General features: G+C 38.0%; 1 protein-coding gene across 1 annotated transcript; it reads right to left on the reverse strand.

Annotated features, from left to right (window-relative positions):
* Positions 1–388: 388 nt before the first annotated feature.
* On the reverse strand, positions 389–1,715 carry LOC139872694 (dof zinc finger protein DOF2.5-like). Its single transcript, XM_071860623.1, has 2 exons — positions 1,570–1,715; positions 389–1,425 (listed from the first exon to the last, which is right to left on the reverse strand). Exons 1-2 carry the CDS (start codon positions 1,591–1,593, stop codon positions 706–708), a joined length of 744 nt encoding a protein of 247 aa, XP_071716724.1. The 5' UTR covers positions 1,594–1,715; the 3' UTR covers positions 389–705.
* Positions 1,716–17,304: the final 15,589 nt, after the last annotated feature.

Below are 17,304 nucleotides of genomic sequence, written 5' to 3' on the forward strand. Positions count from 1 at the left end.
CTACCGTCATGCCTTTTTGAGGAGTTTCATTCCAGCTTGATCGTCCGTTCCGCTTCATTTCCACTCCAACTGGACTGTTAGTAGACTTTTAAATTGACCTCATTAATTAGTTGCCTATTCAAATAATCATATATATATATATATATATATATATATATATATATATATATATATATATATATATAGTGTGTGTGTGTGTGTGTATGTTTTTTTTTTTTTTTTTTTTTTTTTTGTGTTTTTAATGTTATTGATCAAGTAAAATACATTTGCTTTCACTCCTCTTATTCAAATTAAAGTCGGTAGTTTCTTATCTCCATATGCAAAGAAACAAAAGCATATTTAAGCAGAATGATATGATCAAACCTCACTAGTGAACATATAACACACTTCACATATCAAAAACCCGAAAAAATGAAATACATTGTTTAAAAAGATTGCTTTTACTTTAAAACTCATTCTTGGACTCCACAAGATACACACTAATGCCCGAGTTATATAATCATCATCATGCTAACCATAAGAACAACCAACGAAATTAAGCAATAGAACCTTGAATTCCATTTGAACATATGATGAAATCCAACATATACAACAACAACGACAATATCCAGTCCCTTGTATGTAATGTAAGGTATGAGGAGGTGAGCTGGTCATTCCTTTAGAGATCGTTTCTCTACTGTAAGGATGAAAGCTAGCCAACGTGACTCAGTTATAAATTGTAGATGAACCGCCACCCATAGTCTCGTTCCAATATCCAGTCGAATTAGCTTGTCCCATACTTTGTCCACTCTCACTTGATGCATGTTGTTGATTCAATTCTCCAAAAGGTAACATGATTCTTTCACTAATTTCCTCTTGATTCCCTTGAAAGTTGCCATACTTGATTCCATTCCCTTGAAATGGAAACCCAATTGTTGGTTTGAAATCTTGTAGATTGAATCTTGTTCCATTAAACATTGTGTTTTCATTCGTTTGATCTATAGTTGAAGTCATAGATGATAAAAAGTTGACATTATGGATATTTTCAATCTTTGGTAGCCTTAAAAACTGAGAAAAACCATTATGATAGTCTTCTTGTGTGACTTGTGTTCCTAAATAAAGATCTTGGCCTTCATGTGTAGTGACATTTTGAGACGAAAAGTGTGAGAGATCGATCGGTTTGGAGATGGACGATGTGGATGATATCGATCTCTTGTTCTTTCTTGAACCGCCGCCAATAGGAACGCTTCTAAGGGACCCACCTTTAGTCCAATACCTTTTACATGACTTACAGAAGTATCTTGGTTGAGTTAAGCTATAATTGTTATAGTAACAAAACTTGGTGTTGGTTGAATTGCATCTTGGACAGTTTAGTGAGTGTTCATGTTGTGGCTTTGCCTTCTTATCTTCTTGCACTTTATTATAACTTCCATCATTCCTAACATCCTGAAATTACAACAAGAAACAAACAATAACTTTTTTTTCTCTTTAAACGATCATTAAGAAAAGACGATAAAGAAAGTCGTACGCTTTTTCTAAAAACACAATTTTTTGATCAAAAAATCGACATAATAATTTCCATGATCTTACCTTAACCCATTGAGCAGCATCCATGACGTGAAATGGGTTCTAAAAGAGCAAAGATTGAATACTAATGTTGTTAAAGACAAGTTGAAAACTCAACTGTTTTGTTGTGTATGATAAAAGTTAATATAAAGCAAGAAAAGAATGTTTTGGGAATGTATGTGTTGTGGGTTTATTGGGTGAGTAAGATATGTATAATGAGTGAAGACAGAAAAATGGGATTTCTTTTTTGACTTAATGTTGTGAAATCGATCTATATAACTATTTTAGTATTTGTTTTTTTGTTGGTGGGTTGTTTGTTTATATTTTGATGAGTGGAAGTGGAATTTTGAGCTATCAACGGTCGTTGATTTGTATATCTTTGACTTGTGCTAAGTGGAGGCGAATGGTTGAACATAATATGAGCTATCGGCAAGCGTAAGATAAAAGTTTCACATATAGTTTAACAAATGGTATGAAAAGTGAGAGGTGTACAAAAGTATCTCAAGTTCAATGTTAGAAATGATACTAACGAGTAACGAGTTGGGTTGCCGTTTGATTAAGGAAAAAAAAAAAATTAGAAGCAAATGACATAAATTAAAACACATAAAAAAATTCAAAGTTAAAAAAAAAAAAGATAAAATAATTATAATTATAATTATAATTATATTAATAATAACATAATAATAATTATGTTTGATTTGTAATAAGTGAAAATTTATGTGATTAATTTGTAATATGTGAATAAGTTAAACACTAATAATTATGATTAATTTGTAATAAGTAAAAGTTATGTGGTTCATTTATAATAAATGAGAAAAATAACTATTCACCAAATTTTGTGTTTTAGTTTCTGTTTGGTCGAGAGGAAAGACACAACTGTCCCATTAATAATGTGAGACGTACATCGACGATTGGTACAAACCATTTAATAAAATAAAAAATATATAATAATAATTAATAATAATAATAATTTTAAAAAATAATTAATAACAATAATAATGAGGCATTATTAAAAAGTAAGAAATTATATGGTTGATTGTAATAATAGAAGGTTTTGTGGTTGATTTATAAAAAGTGAAAAGTTTGTATTGATTTGTAAAAAACTTAAAATAATACTGTAATAATTAGTAGTTATTAAAAAGTAAAAAGTTATGTGGTTAATTTATAATAAGTGAAAAAGTTTTGTGATTAATTTGTAAAAAGTGAAAAGTTTTGTGTTGATTTGTAAAAACAAAAAGTGTGCTATTCCAAGTTTCTTTATTTTGGTTAAGGGTTGAATAATAACCTAAATACATCGGTTTGGTTGGTACATAATCTAAATGAGCAAATAGCTGTTTTTTTATGTGTATGGTTGTTTTTCAAAAGAATGATTAATCATTGAATGCAGAATCGTTCACTATGTTGTGTTTTTATTTGTAACATCTAAATGATAAGTGGTAATGAATGATAGAAAAACTCGTGTTGAGTAATTCAAAGATGGAACTATCTCTAATCCGTTAAGCACCTTCATTTTATTTTAGAAAATGATGTGGTAAGTTCTTGTGGTCACTTTTGTAAAAAACTCGATTGCTCGCTGATTAATCATTTTTAAGTGCAATCCGTTCTGATTTTTCAAAATTCGTTTAATTAATTGGTCAACGTCAATTGATGGTTCAAAATCGATGTCCTCTATGTGATGATGATGATGATACGGAGTCAATTGATCATTCATTAATCCTTTGACGATGCTCATTTGATGTATGTTAGACTAGGCTCGGTATCAAATTTAAGCATAAATGAAGCTTTTTGATTTAATGGTTCACAAGCAATGTCACAATGTCACCGGGTCGGGCGCAAAATTTGACAAGCATTAGAATGGACGTGTGCATATCTTATATGGGAAAACCGAAATCTCAAAGTATTCAAAAAAAAAAAAATGTTGGAACAGACTTACGGTGCTAATGGAGATTCAACTCAAATCGTTTGAATAGATATCCGCTCGTTTCAAGAACGTGAAGATTGATTGGCTTCAATGGCTAACTAGTCCGCATAGTTATGTTATATAATTGTATTATCTCTGTGTATGTATTCTGTGAACATTGCGTAGCCTCTTGTGTCATAGTTGCCTTCTCTGCAACTACATGTATTTGTCATTTGTGGCGTCTTCTATATCAGCTATGAATTGATGTTCGAGTTTATCTATACATTGGGTTGGATTTGTCCAAGCTCGGCCCCTTCGTGTTTAATGATAGGGTTAAAGCTACAAATATGCTATATACTTTCTCAAATATCTCAATGTCGCCCATATACTCATTTTCATCTCATGTCGGCTATATACTTTCAAAAAGTGTACCAATACAGGCCACTATACTTTTTTTACCCATAACGAAAACAATTGATGATGTGACTTCTAAGTAGTCATGACACGTCGGTGATACATCGGAACAAAAACTGAAAGTATATAGCCTACATCGGAACACAACTGAAAATATATGGCCTATTTGTAGCCATATAAGATAGGAAAAAAGTTAAATAATTAACTTTACCGGTTCGGCAGGTAACCGTTAACGAAATGTTGACATTGGTACACTTTTTGAAGGTATTTAGACAACATGACACGAAAATAAGTGTATGAGCGATATTGGGTGATCAAGCATAAAATGGTCCAAGGGGTTCGGTTCATGCAAGATCAACAAATAAGGGGGATTTAAGGGTTTCTTTAACTCTCCGGTTCGGAGTACCGTGAATAACCCTCATACGAAATGATGATCTCAGAAAGGGTGGTTAAACGTAACCCACCATCATTCGAGTTAGCCGGAATTGATGGCTCGAGGGCGATGTTAGGATTTATGTTATATAAACGTTACCTGAAATCAAAAAGTGTATAAAAGAGCTATTCTGGTCGTGCAAGTTAGCTAGAGTGATAAATATGATTAAGAGTGATTCTTTGGTGAAGTGAAAATGATTCAGAAGTGATGCCTATGATAGCTCATGTTGCATTTATTTATATGTGTGAGCTTTTGTCCTTTAGTGCCATGTTAGGAGACAAAAGGACATGTTTTATTGCCACGTCATTTTTTCCTTGTCCTTTTAGCCCAAAAAAGCTGTAAAAGTGCTGCTATTATTTTAATGATACCCCACCCCAGGCAACCAAACAAAGAACTCAAGACACTCCCCGAGCTCTAAAATAAAGAAACTAACCTATGGAAAAAATTATTGAAATTAGATTACGATTACAAAGGCTAAAAATAAATCAGGATCGTACCGTCATGCCACAGGGTGTCCTTTCTGCTTTAGTGTCGCTACAGTACATCTCTAGCCTCGTTCATGTCAGTTAGGTGGTGCGCCGTTTAATCTGCACGATCAATGTTGCGGATATGTTATTAAGGCATAATTAGATGGCGCGTGATGGTGGGTCACGTTTAGCCACCCTAATGTTGCGCAATGGATGTGCGATTATATAGGGCGATGCGTGCCATTCTGATGTTGCGCAATGGATGTGCAACTATACGCATCATTAAGTCCCCCCAGTTCTATATTACGCGCAATTTATTGCGCGTGATGTAGAACTCTAATTATGACATTCAGTGCGCTAAAGAGGTGCATTTAATGCTAGGGTGGTTTTTACGGCTTGTCAGTCTGGCAGGCATTGGATACTGTCAACTCAACCGTCACCCTTGCACGTTTACTGTCGCCTGTCAGTTTTGCTTCCGCTGGATTTGCGACACGTGTACGACTGTAATGCGGTTTCCTTTCGTCAATGTTTCCCATTCAAATTTTTCCCTATATATACCCCATTAACTTTTTCATAAAATCTTTTACCGCCTATACATCTTCTCTCATTCTTTCGTTCTTGCATTCGATCCAACGCCTTTACGATTTGCTTCACTTGCTCCTTTTTTGATCAGGTTAGAGCTTTCTCACTCACCCTTCTTTTTATAAAATCATGTCGATGAGATCTCTTCTGTGATCACTCCTAAGGATTTGGAGGAGATCATGGAGGATTATCCTCCTATTTCTGCATTAAACCCCATTCCCCCTAGGCACAGGCAACGTGCCAACGATCCTCCTGCAAATAAGATTGCCATATACTCGAAGGTGATGAAATATGACATCATTCGCTATCCCCCCACCGAATTCCTTTTATCTGTTCTTCATCACTTCTGTATCGGCGCTGGGCAGCTTCATCCATATAGCGCGTGCCGTATATCTCTTTTCGAGATGTGGATTAGGGCGCAAAACTTTGCCCCTACCGTAAACCTGTTTAGGAACGTTTACTCCTACTAGCCACACAATAACGTCCGGTTCTCATTCACGGAGCGCGTAAAATTCGTCCAGCCGACCAAGGCTGGTATGCGTGAAAAGTGGAAGAATTCCTTCTTCTACGTCGACAACACCTTTATCCCCAACTCTTGCGCAAATGCGCGCGAATGGCACTATAGTGTCAATAAGGACTTAAACGAGAAGTCCATAATGATACCCAATGAGGAGCGCATATACAACCTCTGCAAGGGCAAGCAACTTCCGGTGCGCATATACGCGACGGACATTCTGCGTGTCGGCTAAGTCTGCACTCATCCTGCTATCGCGCCTGTCTTGATGTATAATGGGCAGGGTACGATAGATAGCGCATGTTGCTTTTGTAATTTAGATATTTATTTATTGTGCGTACTAACTTTATTTTGTGTTTATTTTGCAGTCATGTCGATCCTTACCGTTCTTGAGGATGAGGACCTCGATGAGATTGTTGCCGCCTATGGAGGCAAGGAGATTGAGGGATCCCAAGTTGAGGGAGATGCCATCCCTTCTACCGGCACGGAGGCCAATGTCCCTCCTACTGGCGTCGAGTCACATGCGCCCGAGGGGTCACTCACTCTGAGGAGGAGGGGGTTCCACACACGGATGTGGAATCCAGCGATCACAACACCAGGGTTCCCACTCCCCCATCTGCGATCCAAGGGAACCCAGCTAACCAAGGTGCTTCTTCACATAAGAAGAAGAAGCGCAAGCATTCTGATAAGGATGAGGAGAAATCCTATAAGAAGAAGAAGCAGAAGAAGACTGGTAAGCGCACTTGTTTTCACAACTTCCAATTATTATTTGATATGTTTTATTGCCTTTTAACATGTAATTCAACTTTTTTACTGCGCAGATGACGGCGAGGGCCCTACTCCAAACGTGCTTCTAGAGTTCAGCAAATTGACCGAGTTTCTGGAGGTGCCATCTAGGCCCGCCATGTCACAGCTGAAATTTTTGATGGACTACACCCCGGCGAGTGCGCTGAGGTTCTTCAAGAAAGAGAACCTAGATGCAGACCTATACATGGACGTGCAGACGTCACTCACCCATTTTCTGCGCGACGTTTGCGGGATCAAAGACAAATATGCGCTGCTGAAGGGGGGGTCCAGCTTAGGTCAGGAGGCCTTGAGCGTGAGGAGGCATGTGATCGCCTCAATGCGCTTCATGATGAGATGAAGGTGGCACGGAATGTGCAAGCTAGCATTGTGGCTACTGTTGTGCAAGCGTCGTCTGAAAAAGAGGCGCTTTCCAAGGAACTTGAGTTGGTCAAGGCGGAGAGGGACCAACTAAAAATCAATGAAAACGCCCTCTTGACCACCAACGCTGATCTTTGTAAAGCTGTAGAGCAGCATTCCGCGCAACTTAACGAACTGGATGGGATGCGCAAGTATGCCTGGGACCAGTTCATCACTCCAAAACTTGGGCTCCCAGGGTTGGTTACGCGTGCTTGCAACTCTCTTGTCATGAACGATGCGTACAACAGGGCTGCGCGGTCCATGAAGGCGGCCAGAGGTGCAGGTTCTGGGAGTTTCTAAAGAAACATATTTAGCTTCCCACTGACCTGCCACCTTTCGTGGCCAAGAAACTACCTTCAGGTGCTGTTGAGGAGAAAAAAGCGGTTGTGCTCGCGCTAGAGCACGTAGATGTGCCCAACCTTATTGCTATGACGCAGAGTACCGAGGCTACCGTCGAACAGTTGTTGAACGCTGTTTTTTAGTTTTTTATGTTTATATATTGTACGCACATTGCACTTTTTGTAATGAACACTTTATGAAATGAAGCATCTTGTTCTTTTAAGTTATATCTCTTGTTGATCGCGCTATTACTTTTATTACTTGTATTCAATTATTGCATATGCATAATACCGGGTATAGATTTGTACTTGTGAATTGTGGTGACACCAATTGCACGTATATTGACTTCAACGTTTCAAACACGTTAGGTTCGTGGCTTAAACAAGTTAAATTTGTTAATTGTATATCATACTCAAGGCATGTCAGCGCGTAATTTATCATATATGTTGTTATGCACACAACATAGACTTAAACTACACGCCCTAATATCTGCGCATCGAGAGCCTTCTAAGTGCGCCAACACTTAGGATTGAGGTCAAGAGTGACCAACCCTATCGCTTATAGTCATGACTTGCAGATCTCGTATTCTGCGTGGGTGTGGATAGGACAAACCTGTTGATGCATTTTCTGTAAGTCCATAGACATCTATCTTACGTTTGTGATTAGTACTTCAGTTTATGGGCTACCATGATCGCTCGTTATTATCCTATTTGTGTTTATATGTGCTTACAGGTACTGTAGGAACGCGATAAGGATGTTTGACTTTATTAGACTCAGTCAGACGTACGAGTGAAGCCTCACTCGTAAGGCTGACAAGCTCATACGCACGAGTGTGCTGAGCTGAGTCACAAACCTAATCTGTGTAAATATACACGAGAGTGTGATCACCTGTACGGCTGAGACAGCCCACTCGTACGAGTGAGGGCTGACTCACGCGGTTGAGTTAACAGCAGGGGTATATAAGTGTTTATGTTCTTCATTTTAGGTTAAGCCTCTCATTACACACACATCACTCAGATTTGGTAGCCTGTCCGATTCTCTCTCAACCCAAATCACTCAAGAGGTGAATAATAGCTCTAGGTGTTAATCTAATCACACATCCATTGTTGTGGTTTGACTTAATTAATCCCAAAAAGCATTTCATATTCACTAGAGGGTTTGATTCACTAATTCCGCCATTGTGTGAGTTAAATATGTTGATTTTAAAGTTTCTAGTCATGTTTCATCATTGGCATCATAGCGTTAGTTGTGATTTTAACATCATCCTAATGATTTTTGATGATTAAAGAGTTTATTATTTGGGTTTTTGAGTTTAGAGTGATTTTGATCAAAAAGGAATCATTTTTACCTGTGTAATTGTGATTAGAGTGTGTGTATGTTAGTTTAGTGCTAATCCAGCTTGTGGACGAAGAAATTGAGGTTTAACATCAGTTTCTAGGTTTTAGAGTGAATTAGGTTGAACAACAACCCACACGAGTGGGTCTGTGAAAATTTTCTCACTCGCACGGTTGACCTCACTCGTGAACTCACACGCACGGTTTAGCATAACCTTAGTTAGGTTAAGTGACTACAGTCTGATCACACGAGTGATCATACGGTTGACTGTAAAATGTACGAGTGATTACACGGTTGATCCTTACTCGCACGCCTGAGGTTTAGTGTTAGTTCTTTTGGTTGGTTAGGTCATACGTACGATTAAGTCGTGACACGTACGCTTGAGGTAGTGACACGTACGCGTGAGGTATTGACTCGTGCGCTTTAGATCCTGAACCGCACGGTTTACCTGTTTTGGTAATATTGTCAAGATGTTTAATTCGAACGATTATGCGTTAGTTGCACCGTTAGTTCAGAGTATTACGAATATGACTCAACGATTACTCCTTGCTGAGAGTGATTCCGGAAGTGGTACGAAATGTCCAAGATTAATGAACATGGATAACTATTCTACTTGGAAGTCTAGATTTAAAATTTGGTCTGATGGTCAGGACACGAAGCTTTGGAAGTACATTGAAACCGAATTTCAATGGCCACGTTCACCAGTTACAAATGAATTGTATACGTTGCATAATATGCCTTCGGAAGAACGTGAAGAGTATAACTTGGAGAAGAAGATGTATTGTAATGTGACAAGTGCTCTTGATGGTCCAATTTTTCATCAATTTCCGTGTCATGATAATCCATTTAAGATATGGGAAGCACTTCATACTTTCAACGAAGGAAATACATCTTACAGAACTAGAAAAGGTTTAGAGTTGAAAGCTGAGTTTGATCGTTTTCACTGGCACGTCGGAGAATCTATTACGGAATTGGTTGAAAGATACCGTCATTTGCTAGCTGAACTGCACAAAACATGATGTAACCATTGCTGAGAAAGATAAAGTGACATGTCTAGCTGGAGCATTACCTTTAGAATGGAATGGTTTCGTACTAACTATGAAAACCAGTGGAGAACTTGCTACTGCTACTGTGAACTCGTTTATCGCAAGACTTCAGGAAGAAGAATTAGAACTGTTAAACAAAGTCAAGAGGTCTAAACAAGTTCAAGACACCAAAATATATTGTCCAAATGGTTATACACCTCCTAAGTCAGCTCATGAACCATTTTAAATAGCTTTTGCTATAAACAATCAGAATATGTATGGTTTAAATGTTAGCAGTGCACCTATTTAACAACCTTCGTTTCCACCACAAGTTTCACCATGTTCACTCAATACTCAATCATAGCCTACTTCTAATACTACAGAGTCATCTACACCGACTGCATCAGATGTTCTTTCTGCATTTAAGATTGAAAACATGAGGAAAGCTGGGAAAGAAAAGATTAGTGAAGATATAGCTTTACTATCAAGCCTTGTTAATTCCTATGATAGTTATCTTGATGGTCGTATGAGTAACATTCATCTAACAACTGAAGATTATCATCAACTTGTTAAAGATGAAGTAGAAAAGATGGATATTATATGGGGTATGGTAAATCTTATGAGAAGAGCAAGAGACTACGAAGAGCGAACTGGAAAACCGATCAGTCTGACCTAAGATACAAAAATGGGATTTGATATGAATACTGTTACTTGTTACAACTGTGGAGAATTAGTTCATTTTTCAAGACAGTGTACAAAACAGAAGAAGCAGGGTAATCGTAATCCTTTCAAGAATCAGAACTACAGTTCTCAGAGTCAAACAACTAAACGTGAGATTAACATTACTGATAAAGTAAATGAACCAGAAACAACTGAGACTCCTAACAAAGCTTTGGTTGTCATTCATGGAGATGATGTTGATTGGTCTATCAAATTGAATTTAGATGATCAACAACCTAAATCTAACATGGCAAAGATCACTGAAGTTGAAGCAGATTGTGTCACTGATCGAAATTTAATTGAGAAGCTGACTGCTCGTGCTGAAAGAGTTGAAGAGTTATCTCGAACCATTCAGAAGGAGAAGGTTCAGAAACAGGTTAAAGACAAATTCAAGAAGGCACGTGATTCAGTTCCTCGTACACCTGAATCTGGAAGTGTTTCACCAACTTCATCAGAGGACTATTACTTCAATAGTTAGAAGAGTATATATGGTGATACCTCAGTGTTTGAAGATAGTCTAGAAGCGGATCAACATGAAGAAACCTTATTTGATGCTGATAAGGAACTAGACGAATGGGGTAGAATGATTGCCGTAGAGTTGGAAATGTTAGTTCTCATGGTTGAAGGTTCAAATCTTGAGTGTGTAAATTCAGAAGATGACGATTTAGACGAAATTTCAGATTCAGAAGTTGAAGTTAAAGCTGATCGTACTGGACTTGATCAAACTAATTTTGAGGCACTGAACAAGCAAGCAGTAGATTTACTAAAGACGTGCTTATCAAAAAGTGATCTTGAGAAGGTCACCAGGTTAACAAAAGCTAAAGATATTTGGGACAGACTTGAACAGATTCATTTGGGAAAAGATGTTGATACATCAGAGTTTCTTACAGATTCATCAGAATCAGAAGATTAGCTCGATGATGGGAAGAAGACAAATTACTTTGCATTTATGGCTGAGACTTCTTCATCAAATAACGCTCAACAGGTATCTTCTGATCCATCTACTGATAATGAATGTGTTAAATGCGCTGAATCTAAAATAACAATAGACAATTTAACAAAGGCTTATGCGGAGATGAAAGATAAATGGCAAGCAAACCATGTGACCACTAAGGTTGAAAATGAGTTGAAAGAGCAGATCAAAGTTTATAAAAAACAACTTCACGATCTTAAATGTTATAACTTTGTCATAAATCAAGCTTTAATTAAACGTGTTGACACAATTAATGAACTAAAGAAAGAAAATGAATGCGTTAAAGGTGATTTAGAAGCAATTTCAATTAAATTAAAATGTTGGGCAAGTGCGTCACAGTGGAATGCATTAATGGTGGAAATTAATGACACCAAGGGCAAGGGTATTGGATATAAGTCTGCATCTCCTCCTTTTCAGAACACATTTATTAATGCAAACGTAGTTGACGATCAACCAGAAGACTGTATTCCTCTTAGTTATGAAGATTACGTTGAAAAGAATAAAAAATGTAGCTCAACTAAGAATACAACTTTTGATGATAATGCTGAAGGTGCTCTAGATCATGAGGAAGATAGGAAAACTGGGTTAGGAGATAAGTCTAAGACAAGTAGGGTTAGAACACCAAAAGGTCCTGTTAAAATTTTAAGAAATTGTAAGACCCGTTAATTCGTATGACGTGTAATGAATATATATATATATATATATATATATATATATATATATATATATATATATATATATATATATATTCATTACACGTCGTACGAATAATATATACGAAAAGGATATATAGGTGTATCGTATATGTACGTCTAGTGTATGAAGGGTTCGAGACGCGTTCGTGTGTTGGAGTTCAAGTACGCGAAAAATGGACAAAAACCCACATAAGGTCGCGGCGCGACAGTGTGAGCCACGGCGCGACATTTAACTAGAATCAGGATTAGGAGGCACGCAAACAAGACACCAGACCACGACCAAGGTCGCGGCGCGAGGAAAGAGAGCCGCGGCGCGGAAAATCTGGGGGGCTCGTTCTCGATTTCGTAGTTTTAAGGGTTTTTAGGGGCATTTTAGTCATTTTGCGTGTGTGCCAAATTTGGGATCTTAAATCCCATCCACTCATCTCATTTTCTTTATTTCTTTTTCTTTTTTTTCTTCATTCTCTCTCAAAACTTAAATACTTCAAATCATTCAAGAGGGATTTTGGAAAGGAGGAAGCAGGATTCGATCGAAAGCGTAAGAGGCAACTTTATTCTCCTCGTTCTTAGCTACAAGGTGATACTAGTGGTAAGCTCTAACTCCGAAATTTGTTTTTGTGTTCATGTTCATATTTTAGGGGTTTTTGATTTTGAGTTCATAATGAAACCTCATTAGTTGTTAATGGAAGGTTAACACCAAGATTCTGGTTTATAAGTGATGAAGGCGGGTTTTGGGTCGAAAACCGATTTGGCCATGATTAGGTTTTAGAATTGGGTTTAATCACTAGGTTTAGTGACTATGTAAGTGTTGGAACCATTTTGGGTCTATTTGGTTGACTAATTTTGAAATGGGTCAAAATTAGGGTTTAAGTGTCATTTTAGGCAAGATAGGTGTTTAACACCTATGATTGGGTTTAATCGGTGTATTAGGACAATTCTCACTTGTGTTAGTGATTATTGGTTAGTATGGGCGCGGTTTGTGCTTGGAAGTGCATTTGGGTCGAAATTGCACTAATTGTAAATTGGGTTGGTTTGTAAGTCCACCCTAATTGTGGTTTGTATTGTGTTAATGGAATAGGTACGTTCCATTGACGTGTTGCGGATTTGTTCGGTTGCATTCATCAAGACGACAATGTGAGTGTTAATATCCTATGTGCATATGTATGTGTAGGATGGGTACGGGTCGGGTGAAGTGGTTCTCGGTTATAGAGCTCACTTCACATATAGGTGATGAAACATGACTAGGAACTTCAAAATCAACAGGTTTAATTCACACAAATGCGGAATTAGTGAATCAAACCATTCTAGTGAATATGTGAAGCTTTTTGGGATTAAATTAGTCAAACCACAACAAGGATTGTGTGATTAGATTAATGCCTAGAGCTATTATTCACCTCTGGAGTGATTTGGGTTGAGAGAGAATCGGATAAGGCTACCAGATCTGAGTGATGTGTGTGTAATGAGAGGCTTAACCTAAAATGAAGAACATAACACTTAAATACCCTTGCTGTTGAGTCAACCGCGCGATTTAGCTATCACTCGTACTAGTGATTTGTCTCAGCCGTGCGGGTGATCACTCACTCGTGTATGTATACTCAGATTAGATTTGTGACTCAACTCAGCTCAACCGTGCGTATGAGCTTGTCAGCCATATGAGTGAGACTTCACTCATACGTCTGACAGAGTCTAATAATGTCAGACATCCTTATCGCGTTCCTGCAGTACTTGTAACCACATATAACCATAGATAGGATAATAACGAGCGATCATGGTAGCCCATAAACTGAAGTACTAATCACAAACGTAAGCTAGATGTCTAGGGACTTACAGAAAATGCATCAACAACTCCCCCGGGACCTAGAACATCAATTACAATAAAGTAAACGTTCATGAAATACAAATAAGTCCAACAGTAACATCAGTTTAACATCAAATACATACCCAGATTCTCTCTCTCGCATAAATACATCATTAAAAACAAAATACAAACTAGCAATACAGTATCTGACATAGATCAGCTGGCTTAAACTTGGTTTGAGCTTTGAGCATCACTTTCTCTGTTGAGGTATGCATAGTACACATCGATCACACATTGATATCTCAAAGCTTCCTCCTTTTGATCATCTCTAAACATAATGTGATGGCGGTGAAGGGTCTCCACATCAAATCTCGATAAGTTCCTCAGCCACATAGGATCTAAAATCCTCACGTTGTCGAACTGTATGCTTCCATCTTCCTTTTCAATTGCAGTCAAGATCACTGCTTCCTCCGATAACTCATCATAGAACCACCATCTGAAGTTTTTACATATATCCTTGGGTAAGGGCATCAAGGGTGATTGTTTCATGTACTTGGCTGGACGGAACTTAACAACGCGTACAGGTCCACCTTTAGAATTTCTCTTTGTCGGGTGCATGGAAAACCTGGCGGCTGTTGACTTAAAGATATCCCATTTCCCTGTCTTATACTCATATCCGAGTTTTTTCTGAAACCACCTGGAAAGGTTACTATCTTCAGCGTTCAACATCTTCAGCTTAGCAAGTTGCATGATCTCGAAGTAAGGTAGAGTTTTGAAGTGACTCGGTCTTGCCATATAATTAACTCCTCCTTCCCTCTTGATTGCAAAACAATTGATCTCCTTGAAGTAACCCCAGCTCAAAATTTTACCCTTGAAATACTTCTTGGTTCTCTTTCCCCTTTCGTAGAAACTAACAAACTTCGGCTCGAGTTCTGGCTTATTCAACTGATCAGGGTTAACGACATTCTGTTTCCACCAACTCTAATGGATCTCGTCTTTTTCAACGTTTCTGTTAACTTTAACCCTATCACGTTTGAACCATTCATTAATCTCATTCCATGCCTCGGCTTTAGCCTGCTCAGCTCAGAGTTTCTTCTTCTTCAGCTCAGTCTCTTTTCTTTCTTTCTCAACAAGCAGTTTCTCATGTTGGATTTTCTTATTCCTTTCCATTAACTCATCAACTTCCTTGATTTGCTCCATGTATACCTTCCTTGCTTCTTCTAAATCATTCAATCTCTTTGTTTTCACCTCACTACTCAAATTGAAAAAGTCACTTAAAGTGTTGAGTGACGGATTTGAGTATGGCTCAAGCGAAGGCTTAACAATCTCAACTTCTTCTTCTTCTTCTTCTTCTTCATCAGATTCTGTTGCCAATTCATCTTCAGATTCAACAATCACATCTTCTTTCACATTATCTTTACCAACATAATCTTCACTCTTCTCATCCGCAAAAAACTTATCGAAATCACTTAAGTTGATATTTTGGATTGATTCGGGAGGGATACTGGCAAATGACTCTTCTTGTCAAGCCTTGTTCTCAGGTTCAACTGTCTCTGCATCCTCTGTATCATTTTCTCTATCGTATGCCAGAGCAGCAAGCTGTTCCATCGGAAAATCACTTGGTGGAACGTACCCCTTTTCTACATCATTAAAAACATTTGAATAATTCATATAATATTCAGCAGTAAAGACCTCACCATATTCATTAAAGCTTCGAATAGGTATCACTAACGAAATCTAAAAAGAAGGTCCTCCAGTTCCAGCATCTTCTTCATCGTCTTTCTCATCATCACCACCCAAATCAGAGGAATATTCTTCTCCTCTTTCCTTAATCAACTTTGATTTACCATAGGTAAGAAATTCGATCTTATTGTTCATCTCCTTCAATTTCTCCTTATTCTCACTCTTAATCGTCAACACCTTCTTCTTCAACTTCTCCGTTCTACCCTTCTGACGGTCCAATCTATTCGATAACCTCTTGTTTTCCTCCACTAACGACTCAATCTTAGCTTCATTGATCTTCTTCTCCTCAATAACTTGATTCTCTAGATTGGTTATTTTCGTGATCAAAGACAACAGTAGATTTTGCTTTGTCTTGAATTAGGATGATGTGACCTGAGGTGTTGTGGTCGCAGGTCTCGGTGAGGTAACAGCGGCTCTTGCATCCTTCATGAAACCGGATGGTTGTCTCTGAGCTTGTTGATTCGAACCTCCCTGAGATGACCTTTGAGATGAGTCATAATCGTGTTTAGTTCTCTTCTCGTTCTTCTTGGGTTGTTCTGAAGTCATCGCTTCCTTCCCTTTCCTCTTCCTTTGAATCAAACTAACATCTTCCTCTGTCGCTTCATCATCACCTTCAATAACTTCATCATTAACATTACCTCCTCCTTGAGCTTCACCGGTAGCTCTCTGATTATCATCTCCACCTTCTTCATCTGTAACTTCGTAGTTAGAGTCTGAATCATCGTTTCTCCACGCGTTACCAGACGAACATCGATAATTCTCCTTAATCAGATGGCAAACAAGCTTTCTATTAAAATCAGGTTTCAAACCCTCGTTTCTTGTTTCCTCCATTCTTCGGAAAGTTATCGAATTCATTGGCCTAGGGTGAATAATATCCTCTTCAAGCTTCGGTAGATCAGGTGCAGCATCATTAATAATCATTTGAAGAAAACGGGCGTAAATAAGATATCTCTGAGTAGAATTGAAAAGATTCGCTTTGAAGTAATAGAAGACGAATCCTAAGAAATCATATGGAGCTTTTAGAACAAGTGCCACAAACATACTTTGCACTTTCTCGTTCAGCTTATCGAAACCAGCTTTACGTCCACTCAAACAATGCATGATCACATGAGAAAGATATGGAGGCCGAAGTGTCTTCATCAGTTCAGATTTGCCAGCAATATAGCCAGATAAGCACATCTTTTAAAGCATCCGTGAATTCTCTCACGATCTATTGTCATATGGGAGCAATTCTCGTCATTGAAGCCTAAAATCTTCCTTATCACAGTCTCAGAAACTATGATCTCATGTCCTTGAACAGTACTGACTATCTTAGTCTCATCTTCCGATACATCAAGTATAGCATTTCTCCAGAATTCCCTCTGATGGCTGTAGTATGCCATGCATTGGGTAGAGATAGCAGTATGAATTCTTGATCTCTTAAGAAATTCCACAATCTCCTTAAAGTGATCACCTCTCTCGAGAGTAGTTTCATATAGAGCAACTTGATTGTTCAGCTCACCCTTCTCTAGGATAATTTCTGGTTGAGCAGGTGGGTTAACGGGATTCACTTGAGTATTTGCTTCTTGCTCCCCCTGTCCTTCTAGATTAACAACTGGAAAACTGACTTGTTGTTCAG

This window comes from Rutidosis leptorrhynchoides, chromosome 1 (genome assembly GCF_046630445.1).
Source record: "Rutidosis leptorrhynchoides isolate AG116_Rl617_1_P2 chromosome 1, CSIRO_AGI_Rlap_v1, whole genome shotgun sequence".
NCBI classification, from domain to species: domain Eukaryota; kingdom Viridiplantae; phylum Streptophyta; class Magnoliopsida; order Asterales; family Asteraceae; genus Rutidosis; species Rutidosis leptorrhynchoides.

Excerpts from the sequence above, each read along its gene's own strand:
- LOC139872694 (XM_071860623.1), bottom strand. The coding sequence starts at position 1,593 with ATGGATGCTGCTCAATGGGTTAAG. Across the intron at positions 1,426-1,569 it reads ATGCTGCTCAATGGGTTAAG|GATGTTAGGAATGATGGAAG; the intron begins GTAAGATCATGG and ends TTGTAATTTCAG.